This window comes from Phalacrocorax carbo, chromosome 2 (genome assembly GCF_963921805.1).
Source record: "Phalacrocorax carbo chromosome 2, bPhaCar2.1, whole genome shotgun sequence".
Taxonomy (NCBI): domain Eukaryota; kingdom Metazoa; phylum Chordata; class Aves; order Suliformes; family Phalacrocoracidae; genus Phalacrocorax; species Phalacrocorax carbo.
Window position 1 is genome coordinate 161,047,194 of NC_087514.1, and position 12,107 is coordinate 161,059,300.

Here is a 12,107-nt window from a genome sequence, read left to right on the forward strand (position 1 = left end):
TGCAGGGGCATTGGGGTCCGCTAGAAGGCACGAATCAGCCCTGCCTGGCCCATCAGTTAGGGTGCCCGTGCGAGCAGGCAGCAACATGTACTGACAGAGCTCCGAAACATTTGTAAAGTTGCGGAGCAGAACCCCTAAGACAGAGCTGGCATGCAGATGGAAGAGCAAGGAGCAGCTGAGCCAAGATATATTTGCAGTTTTCACAGGGGTGGTTGCTGTTTGGCTTTACCACTTTCATATTGTCCACCACTTTTTCCTGATTGTTAACACCAGCAGTTTATTAAGCCCTTTTCCAGAGGAAAAGGGAGAGGGGAGCAAGCATGCCTGGTTCTTTGGTTTTAGCTGCTGTGAAGTGTAGCAAACATGTTTTGTTTCTTATTCTGTCTTGCTGTCTGTCTCTGAAGTGTGGTGTTTTCATGTTGGATATGGTAGTTCTGCAAGAATTTATGTTTGCAGCAGAGTTTAGCGAGACAGAATTGTGACTACTAGGCAGATCATTTAGAGTTCAGTTTGGTTTCTAGGAACAGAGGCTTACTAGTTATTTTTCACTGGTTTCTGTGCTATTATGTTGTTGTGATAATCTTGGCAGGGATCTGTCACTCTGTGTTGGTATAATTGAAATTTGTTTTCCCTGAGGAATCACTCTGCTGTTTGTTTTATTTGTTTACTGACATTGACAGAGATCCTAATGGCTTTTAAAACCCAATTTGTGCATCACTGAATATCCTCCAAAGAGGAAAATAAAATTAAATTTATCAGGAAAACAGGGTCCCCCATGCAGTGCTTTGTCTGGGTCTTAGACTCCACCTGAGCACCTGGCTGTGGGTCTAGAAATGGCATGGTGAGCCACATCTTCTCTTTATTTCTAATCTGTCTTCAGGGCTTTTGTCATTAAGATACTTGAAAGGGTAAATGACAGTAAGTTATGTAGGGTATAAGTTGACCAACTTTGCCCTGTGAGAAATAAATTATCTTTAGCTTTTATTAAAAAGGAGGTTAAGATAACAAAACAATAACCACAGTAAAATTCCCCTTTTGGGAGGAAATACATGGTGGTATCGCTTATTATTGTCATAAATAAGGGTAATAAAGTGTTCAGATTTTTACAAATATATTATATCAATGTATTTATGCATTTATTTTGTTTTAGGCCTTTGAATAATTTCAGTCAGATCATTTGGACTACTCACATTCGTAATGCCTTGCTGAATTGTGGTTATAGATAGATGTATGGCTTGTTGCATGCCATGCTCCAGAGGAGCATGCACACAAATAAATGATGAGGCACAGGGCAGACATTCAGGAATGTGAGAAGGAAGGGTGGCTTTCTTTAAGGACTAAAGAATGCAGGATAATTTTTTAACACCCCCAAAGTTGTGAGTTTGTGTTGGATGAAAATTCAGATATTTTTATAGTTTACTGAGGTGACTTAGACCATCTCTAATTACCTTTTCACACACTTCCTTGTCATTCAAGCATATAGGGATTGCCCAGGTTTCAGTGAACTCTGACGGTGAACATCACGAGAAGATAAGTTTGGAAAATACTGCTGATTTTAAAGGTTATCTGTCAGTTTGTATATATACAGCTATGAGGCAAACCAATCTGACCTCAAACCAGAGCTGAAGTATAACAGCACTCTGCTTTTCTTACTGTATATCTCTTCTGCAAATCTCCCTGACTTTGATAGCCCTATAATAATAATAATAATAATAGATCTGCAATATTTATGTTGCCTCTTCTAAGGAAGTGTTCTAATGTGCCTTGGAAAGGGGGTAATTAGTCTTATCTCCTTTTTTACAGAAGGTATATTAGAGATACAGAGAGAGAGAGAGCCCAGACCATCTGACTCCCACCTCCTTGTTCTCATTGCTTGGTTCAGTAGTGCAAATCTTAACAATATGCACTTTCAGTCTGATCTATATGTTGTATTGCATTGCAGTGCCCAGAACAAGGATCTTGGCTACTGGTGGTGCCTCCCATAATAAAAAGATCTTACAGGTAAGTAGAAAATTAAATCCTTTGAACTGAACTTGCAGTTACATCTGCATTTTTATTTCGATGTGCTGAATCCAAATCACTGCAGCTGCACAGGAAGATGTGGATATGGGATTGTGAATTGCTGCAGGTCTTGGGGGCTTTCTTCAGGTTTAGTGTGGAAACTGTTAGCCCAATGCTGATTTTTGTATTGAACTTTAAAGGTTTTTTTACACTCGAGTAGTTTCATGTACGTGTATCTGAAGCACTGGTGATTTCCAGGTCTCATCACTTACATCAAATCAATCAGCAAAGAAATCAAGAAGAGGCTTGATACGATACCTGAGATTTTTGTAGATTTTGTCATTCAGGTCAAAGTTGGACCATGGATTTAAACTAGAGGGGGATTTTGCTGGTGCTGAAGACTCAGAAAAACCCACCTCAAACAAACAAAAAAACCCAAACAGACCCCCAAACCCTGCCCTTGTTGTTTTGAGTATCTGTTAACTTGTTAGTATTGTGTCACATACTGGGCGGAGGCTACACTTTGGTGTAGTCTGTCCTCCCTCTTTCCACCTTCCTCTTCTGCTGCTGTTGCTGCACATCGAGCCCTAGTTAAGATCCTTCTTCTGTCTTCTTGAGAACAGAGTACTGCATGCTCTCTGTTTCTGCCTGTTGAGATACGGCAAAGCCTTGTTCATGAATGGTGAGAGGCCTCTTACCTGGCTTTTGCTATCACAGAACTAGACATCTGGGTTGGGATTTGTCTTGCCTGAATCCAGTCATCTGTGATGTGATGTCTGTATATGATCTGTCAATCCTGTAATAGTCAGGGGAGATGCAGTCAGTTACAGCGCAGAGAAAACTGGATGGTGTTTTCACTTATCAGACGTAGATGTCTCCCTCCAGGTGAGCCAAAGCGCTTTCTGTAGTCCACTGACTGCCTTGACAAGCCCCCCTTTGACTAAAGGTGCAGACACTGAGCCTGGAGGTAGATGTTTACAACAAAAGGCACCTGTCTTAATCTTGGGCTAAGTCCTGGTACTGAAATTAGTCAACAGAGAGTGAATTGTTTTCTGGAGATGCCAGTCCCTTTCTGTCAGTCTACAGGGCAGCCTCAACTACATACCGTACTCTTTGGCAGTTGCAATCATATGAAAGGAAGCTTGTCTCCTCTGCAAAACCTGAGCTGGAATAAATGGAGGTTGAAGAGCAAAGACCAATCACAGAATCGCAGAATCCCAGGCTGGAAGGGACCTCAGGGATCATCTAGTCCAACCTTTCTAGGAAGAGCGCAGTCTAGGCAAGATGGCCCAGCACCCTGTCCAGCCGAATCTTAAAGGTGTCCAACGTGGCCGAGTCAACCCCTTCCCTGGGGAGATTATTCCAATGGGTGACTGTCCTCAGTGTGAAAAATTTCCCTCTGGTGTCCAATCGGAATCTCCCCAAGAGCAACTTGTGTCTATTCCCCTTTGTCCTCTCCATGTGACTCCGACCAAAAAGCTCTCTCTCTCCTAAAGCATCTAAACCACATATTTGTATAACCGTTGGTTGTACAGCTGATTGGGACACAACAAATTTGGCATGTTTTGCCTATAGATGTCACTTCTCTTCATCTGCTTTGGTTATTTTGCTTAGGAACTTGACGTTGGAAAATTAACTGATAGTTTAATTGCTTAAAACATTGGTCCCTACTGGAGTAATTCTACTAAGAATATATCAGGAAAGAGATTGGATTAATAGATGAGTTTGTTTTTAAAGCTGTATTTCAAATTTAGGTGCCAGGAGGATTTCCTTGCTGTGGAGTGAGGGCGGAGAACTGAATGTTCTTATAACATGTAATTCTGCAACATACACAGCTGAAAAATTGTGGGGATGGGAGAGTGGTGGCTGTGATGCTTGGTCTTCATGTGTAATGATACAGCTGCTTTTAAAACTCATTAGAAGTGTCTTAAAATAATATGATCAATACAGTGTTATCCACTTAATTCAATCACTGGTTAATTGGATCCTCCTTTTTAATTTAATCAAAACCTCAGAAACCATATCAGTTGCATGAAGAATAACAGCTTCCACCCTTATCATGGTCAATTTTGGATAATTTGTTCCAGGGCTACAAAAGACTATCATTTAATTAATCAACATTCAGTAACTCCTATATTTTACACCACAAAGGAGGCAACTTTGGAAAATCTGATAAAAAAATGTAGTAGGGCAGCTTTCTTCACAGTTCTGGGAAGCTTTTTGCATCATACGTGGTGCTTGATTAATGACCACGTGAAACACGGTGAAATATTTTTAACAGTAAAACCTCTAACAGTTTCTTTTAAAATTATTCATGAGAGACCACAGCTTCATATGACTTACTAAATGTATGAACTTTGAATAATTTTAATTTTATAATGAAGTGGCATAGAAGGTAGTTATTTGTAGTATTGCAGTGCTTACTAGCATTCAGTATAGAGTAGAGCTGCATTGCATAAGGCTCTGCCGGGATGCAAAAAAACCCACCAACCTCTGTTTTCCAAAGGAATGTACAATTCAAGCTTAAGACAAGAAATACCTATTAGAGATGAGATGAAGAGGCAGATGGGGAATGTGCTGAAACAATACGGTAGTATTGACTGGCAGGATGGGCAGTGAACCAGCACTTCTTGACCGTATCATTTCCGGAGGGCTTTTTAATAGATACCATGATTAATTTTCCATTTGTCCTCTAGCATTGGAGCTCATGTGTTGCTCAGTGCTTGCTTGCAAGTGAAGTTAGGCAATACTGACTTGGCTATTGTACCAGAAGAGAATGTTTTAAGTGTCTAATATAAGCTCAGGCTTTCATTGGATTCTAGTTAGCAACCAGCCACTTTTGTTTAAAATTATGAAAACTGGAGATTTTCAAAGGTCTTGATTTTGCAGATCCCCCACAAACTTTAAGAGGCAAAATCCTTTAGAAATGTCACATAGTACTTTTTCTATAGCATATATGGATTGAATTTCTTAGTCATCTTTTATGAAGCCCTGGGGCCCATGATCAGTAGGGCTGTAAATTCCTGGATCAGGGTTGCATGTCACTAATCCAAATGGTTTGGATTCCTGGACACTCTGGCTTTATTTTAGACTCGATTGTAGGGATGTAAATTGGATGATACACTGTTCCCTTTGGCAAAAGTAATAAAACCAGCACAAGTTAAATCTGAATTGTTACCTGCCTCTTGTGTTGCTCAGCCTGAGGGATACCTGCAATCCTAGAGGTGATGAAACCAAAATGGAAAGACTTTGTTGACGATGTTTTTGGAAGAATTATTGAACCTCCCATGTCCCTGTGCAAATATGTCTTCATTTTTCCCCTTCTGTATCTCTTTTCCTGAACCTACACTGTGGGGAAGAGCACATGTCCTCTGTGAATGCAGGATGCCTGGTGTTGATTTCAGTGCAGAACGATGTGTGGTCACATACGTTTACCCTGCTGGATACTGTAACAAATTCTTTGCCCGTAAAATTTTCTTTGTATTGCTCAAATCAGGTTGAAAAGTGTTGTGGTGTATCTTCACAGCTAAGGATCCCTCGAATACAGGAAAATTCCTGGTAGATGTAGAGAATGTATAACCAACTCCTGTGTCATTCTTCCTGCTAACCCTAATATGATGGGAATGGTGGCGGTGAAGAAGACAGGCTTAGCAGGCCTTCACACTGCTGGAGCTTTTATTTTATCAAAGTTGAGAACTGAGGAGCCATGACTGATTCCTCTCTCCTTCCTTCCCACTTGGCTCAGCCATAAATATGATGGAAGAAAACAGGCACCAGTTGTTGGTTCCTGACCAGATCACCTTGCCCTGATGTAAGCCTTTGGCATGGGCTGGTTGTGTACGCTTATGAGGGAGACAGACAATGCTTGAACTCAGACTCCTCTGAACTTGTAATAAAGAGATCTGGAGAGAAATGGGATTTTGTTTCCTGGCTGCAGTTACATCTCTAGCACAGATTTACCAATACCCTGTTGTGTGACAAGTTCAGGACTCATTGTTGCCTGTGGTGCTTCTTTATGCGGGTACCCAAACACTTGGCTGGGATGTATGGTAGTTATTTGTTTTCCTAAGCAGTGATAGGGGATTGCTTATCCCTTGCCTTTCATGGACGTGCATAACTGATGCTTTGATACTTCTCAGGTCCTGTCTGATGTGTTCAACGCACCGGTGTACACTATCGATACCGCCAACTCTGCTTGTTTAGGAAGTGCTTACAGAGCAATTCATGGTAAGACTGTAAGGAGATACTTCTGAGCAGTCTGGGCATTTAATTTCAGTTGGTTAATACTTGGGATTATCATTACTGAAAATAAGGGGAGAATAAAGCTGTGTGGATCTGACTGGAAGGTCACTCAGGTCAAAGAGAGGTTTTTTGCTCTTAGTACACTTGGATCAGGCCCAAGAGTAACATTTACATTATAAACCAAGTCTGGTGGCTGCTTCTCAACAAAGGGATAAGGCCTGGAAACTGTTGATACTGACAGGGGAAGGTCTAGGACCTTAATATGCTGAGTTGCTACCTTCACATGCTGCTTGTGGAAGAATACAGCCAACTGCAGGTGCTGGTGTAGCCTGCTGCCCCGGTTTGTGGAGCAGGCTGTAAACTGGAGTGCTGAAATGGTCAAACCAAACAAGAGGTCAATCCTAGCAAAGATCAGGGAGGGCAGGGACAACAGGACCAGTAATACTGCTGGCTGAGTAAAAGTTATTAAACCTATGTATCTTCCAGCTTTTAAATATCAAGAAGAAGGATATGCAAGGTGTCCTGGGCTCCACGCTCGAGCATGCACTTTCTCTTGTAAAAGCATAAATCTTGGGATACTATTAAGTTGACCAGTCATTTTGCTTGCTGTACTACATCACTCCCTGTAGTGCAGCGGTCCAAGTCCCAGATTTAAGGTGTTAATTAAGATATCTATTAATGCATGCAGGTGTATGTTAAGCATGGGTCGTAAGTCATTTAAGAGTTGGATCCCAGGCAGGAGATTTTATTCACGTATTTTCGAATAGTTTCTAATTTCTTACAGCAAAACAAATTAAGAAATGTGTATCAATTTCTGAAGTCCTTATTTAGGCCAACTTTTGTTAGCCTCAGTTTTTCTGATTAGAAGCTTTAGGATTTGGACCTTAAGAAATTGATACCTTCTGTACAAGTTTATGTAAGATCATGGGATTGCAACAAACATGGACAAGATAACATCAGCCATCAGAAGAAATCAGCCAAGTTTTAATTTTAGAAGCAAATTCTGCTGTCACATTATAGCATCTGAAGGCTACATGCTCTCTTGCATTTGAAAACAGCACAGAAAATTGTGCAGCCAAAACTTGAGTTGCTGTGTTATTGCACACCGCATGGTCTCTTCTTTATTTCCAGAGAAGACACAAGGGTTCTGTCAGGCAAAGTACGCTTTTTCAGGACAGTGGAAACAGCACTGTTGTTAGGTTATCAGTATGTTTGAAGCCACAGTGGGACCATTTTCCCACCTTCGGGGCCAAGTTTCCAAACTGTTTTTCTCTGTACTCAAACTTTTCCTTTTGCTTCAGAAGCCACCAGAAGCTTCCCAGCACCTAATGCTGCAGGCAAATCCCTTGTCCGTGAATGCATGTAAAATGTAGAGCCATCATTAAAGTTTGTGCAGTTATTTCATATGTATGGAAGATGTGAGTTCCCTCTGCCAGTTTGGCATATGAAATCTTGAGGCTTGGTTGACAGAGCATTTGAGTGAAGATTTGAGATGCCATGCAGATGGAGTGACTCCTTAGCTCAGGTACTCTGCCAGCCAAGCCCCAGGGGCTTGCTGTGTGTGTTTCTAAATGGCATTTTTGATTGATGCCTTCAGCTGACTCACTCTTGGCCAGGCAAAGGAATTGAGTAAAAGTGAAGACTTGCTAATATAAATGAAATATTGATGGCAAGGGCTCCTTAATAATATTACAGTGTACATCTACAAGTAGGGTGTTCCGTGGTTAGCCTGGGGTTCTTAGCAGGTGTAACAAGGAACTCCTGAAATGCTGCAATTTGCTTACAAAACAAAAAGCTGTAGCAGCAGAGCTCCCCTCTTTTTCTGCTTCCCTATATAAAATATATTTAATAATTTGTAGTATATTTTCTTGACAGTGTTGTCATTTCTTTTTTTGTTTAGTCACACTTTGTCCTTGAATCCTGTGCTTCCACATATTTTTACTGCTGTTTACTGTATTGTTGTAACCATAAATAATTACTGATATTGTTGAGTAGCATTTCTGCTGCTTACCTATTCTCCAGGGTACAAATTGAGTGATTGGTGAAAACTCAATCACAGAGTCCTCACTTCCCGGGCTAGCGCATTGGAATGTAAGATCTTCTGCCATTTATCCTTCAGTCCTGAATGCTGACCTGACCAGGGAAGATCAATATAATGTATTAATTTCCCAAGGAGTCAAGGCACATCCCTCATTGTGCTTTTTACATTGATCAGGATTGTGATTCTCATTGCAGGGCTTGTAGCTGAGACGAATGTGTCCTTGGCTGATGTCGTGAAATTAGCCCCGGAGCCTAGATTGGCTGTTACACCAACCGTTGGGGCTGAGGAGGTGAGCAAGCTTGGGAATACTATGCTTTTTTTTCATTTCCTGTCCGCTTCAAAATGTAGCGGTTTACTAATTCTTCCAGTAAAATAGATTAAGAAACATTTGGTTACACAATTCTTACTCTGTGTTGTAAAGATAGATTTGATTTGGGGAAATCTTTAGTATTGTAACGATGCAATAATCTGATCGCTTCATCCAGGTCTGTGAGAGTGACTTTTTCCTAACTGGGTGTGGAAAGAGAGCAAAATCTGTTCCTTAAGGGACAGAAAAAAAGTTATAAAATAGGTTGAATTTTGTTACAGGTCAGTCAGGTTGTAACTGACAATATTGACAAAATAGTCTTGACTTTTTTACAGCAAGCAGCATGGAAGAGGTATGGTGATGGTGCTTTCTGGCCTCTTGGAAAACATCTGCAAAAATCCTTCCTGTCTGATCTTAAAACAGTGGTCAGCAATTGTATTTCTTCACTTGTAGCTCCCAGCTGGAAAGCATGCCAGCTGGGAGGATTCAGTAGGCACAGGTCTTCGGTACCATGCCCATCCTGGGCACTTCAGCGCATCTGAAGGCGAAGTTTGTGCTTTATGGGGAACGTAGATGAAGCAAGAGAAGTAGTCATTGTTGCTAACTATGTGGTTCCAGCTCCTGTAAAACCAAGGAAGGAATGGTTGTCTCGGGTTCTCCAGTGCCACCCGGCACCTCTCGCTATCAGGTGCCAAAGGCCTTAGTTTACAACAGCTTCTGAAACAGAACGTCCAGCCTAATAAATAAACAGTACGATATAGCAAGATTCCTAGAGAACACAAGTTTAAATAATGAAAGGTGAATGCAGCTCTGTCTTCAGCCGTGCAGAAACTTCTTTTACATCAACACAGCCTTACACTCTCCATTTATGAGATTTCGATGTGCCCTAACTACAGGCAACAAGGTTTCAAAGCTTTTATTTAAACTGGGAAATTAATGATCTGCCAAAACTACTAACTCCCAGCTACATGTGTAGTGGAGCACCAGATATCATCATGAGTAATAATAGAAATGATCATGCTGCATTGTGCCTGCCAGCATATTATTTAATTATTAACTGAGATGGAGGAGCTCAGTAATCGAATAGAAGTCCCCTTCAGAAATATTAAGACATTGAATAATTTAAACTTGATTGATCTGATCTCATTTACTCAACCTTCCCCCCTCATTTTAAAAGATAAAGTAATTAACAGCAATGGCCTGTGTCATGTGTGTTGCAGCTGAAGCCTTCCGCAAGGAATACACTTCAGGAGCAGTTCCCCTGTGTCTGATTCAACCTCACGCTGCTGCCCTGTTCCCCCCAAAAATGCTGTCTGCTGAAAAGCTGCCGTGCTGGCTTGTGTGGAGGTGGAGAGTGCTCAGAGACCTGCTTTTGACCCCCCGGTGCTGCTTCAGCTATAAAACTCAAGGGCAGGGAATACAGCTGTCACTCACAGGGGCCTTGCAAGAGCAGCAAGCACCTTGTACCCCTGCAGGGGCCAAGCTAACCTCACTGCAAAGATCTGTGAGGAATTCATTTACCTCTTTCTATTTTACTGTCTGCATAAAATGGCCTGGAAGCTAAAAGAGTTAATTATCTCCCTCTCGATACTTTTCTTCTCCTTTTCCACTTGGTTAGACCTGGCTCTCATAGCACATCTTTTTATTGGTTTTAAATGATGTACAGCAGTGAATTATTGCCCCAGTAGATAGGAGTGAATGATAGAGAAGGTAGTGGCCAAACAGCATGTGAAGGAATAACCATTCCTGTGCTTTAGCTTAGCTTGCCAGCTTCGTTCCATTTAAAGCAGCATCTTGCAATTACGTATTCAACACCATTTTTTTTTCTTCCTGTCTTATAATTTTGCAGTTGATGGTGGATTCCCTGGCTAGTTTCATGGCTATGAAACTGCAGAAAGCCAGAGGGCCTGTCAGTAATACAGCGTGTTAGCATGAACAGTGCGGTAAAAATTCATAATGTAATGAGTCAGTTTGATTCTGTTTTTTACAGAGCTGCATCTCCCTGTCCCTCCAATTTCATTCTGTTGAGGTTAGAGCCTTTCACTTAAATGACGGTTCTTTTTATAAACTTCAAAGTCATCCTGAGGTTAAGTTCTGTCTCACTGAGGAGCTCTTCTGAAAGAGTCTGGCTAACCAATGTGAAATTCCCCAGACCACTTCTCTACATTTTTTGGACGGCTACAGCTAAATCTTGGCAGGGTGGAGAAAAAACAGGTCGTAACACAGCAATCTGCTCTGTTTTCATCCTTTCTTCCTGGTATAGGTTGGAGGCAACATGTGTTAGATCATTGGAGGGAGGAAAACCTCTTACAGACAGAGGTCAAACAACAGTTTGATGTAGCTTCATTGCCAAGGCTTATGCACACAGTAGGGCTTTCCAGAAACCAAAAATGCAAAAAGTGTTTCTTTGGTTGCTGAAGGATCATTTATGATAATGAGTGTGATTTTAATAAGGAAAAGCAGGGCACACAAACCAGATCTTCTGGTTCAATTAAGCTGATGGGTGGGTAAAATGAAGTCACAAGGTGGGAGACATGGAGCTTGTGGTGGGTGATGAGGTAGTAGTGGAAACTGAGGTCCTGTAAGGTCCAACTTGTCTGGCAAAAATGTGACTTTACCCTGCAGCAGACCATCCTGCCTGGAAGCGACCATTTCAAAGCAGATAAATCCCTCTTTGTCATTATGACCCTAGGTCTCTTAGTTGAACCTGATTTCACAGTATATTTGTTGGGATGTGGGGGGCTCACCCAACTTGAGCTTCTTTCTAATTCTGTCAAGACCCAAACAGATCATCAGGTATTCTGGTGGTAACCATCATGGTGATAGTCTTTGGTTACGTACTTACCCAGGCTAGCTGAAGTCAGCCATCTGCGGGTTAACCTGATAAATCCTTCTCCCCTGTTTTCAGAATAGCAAAAATTAACGTAGCTCACCTCTTTGGAGCCTCCTCTCTCCCCCAAGGAAAGAGATTAATCAGAACTGCTCAGTGTGACAGAAATAACAAGGAGATTCTAGAGCAAGAAATAGACGTTAACAGACAGAAAGAATCTATTTTTCGGGCATTAGAATTCAGCTCTATTGTAGTGATGGTAGGGTAGTTGGTTAATTAAGCAAAAAAGCATGAGAGGGAACATGATTATCTGGAGTTGATCACTTCTGTTTATACAAGCCATGTGCCTATGATGTAATGGCAGATTTATTGTGATATTGTGTAAAGTTTTGTGGGGAGAAGGTGTAGCGCAGTTCACTACCTCTGGATGTGAAATTTTTGATTGCGTTATTGACTCTGCTGAGATGTATTAATCCTGCAAAAATTCAAGAAGGAAAAAATGTAGACCTAACAGGTTTTCTTGACTTTGGTGAATTGCCTTGTAAGTAGATGGATTTATAGAAGTGACCCTATTACATAGGAAGGTTATAATGACCTATTTATTGATTTTAAATAATGATATTTTTGTTGAGTTAGGTTTTGGAGGGGGGAGGTTGTTTTCTGGAATTGGTTTAGGTTGGTAATTT

The 12,107-nt window shown here is 41.2% G+C and overlaps 1 protein-coding gene across 2 annotated transcripts in view; it reads left to right on the forward strand.

Moving 5' to 3' along the window:
• XYLB (xylulokinase) overlaps positions 1-12,107 on the forward strand; it is a 105,945-nt gene that overhangs the window by 89,187 nt on the left and 4,651 nt on the right. For both annotated transcript variants that reach the window (XM_064445091.1, XM_064445090.1), the window contains exons 16-18: positions 1,943-2,001; positions 6,141-6,228; positions 8,479-8,573. In XM_064445091.1, the coding sequence (XP_064301161.1) occupies positions 1,943-2,001; positions 6,141-6,228; positions 8,479-8,573 (242 nt within the window). The remainder of the gene's footprint in view (positions 1-1,942; positions 2,002-6,140; positions 6,229-8,478; positions 8,574-12,107) is intronic.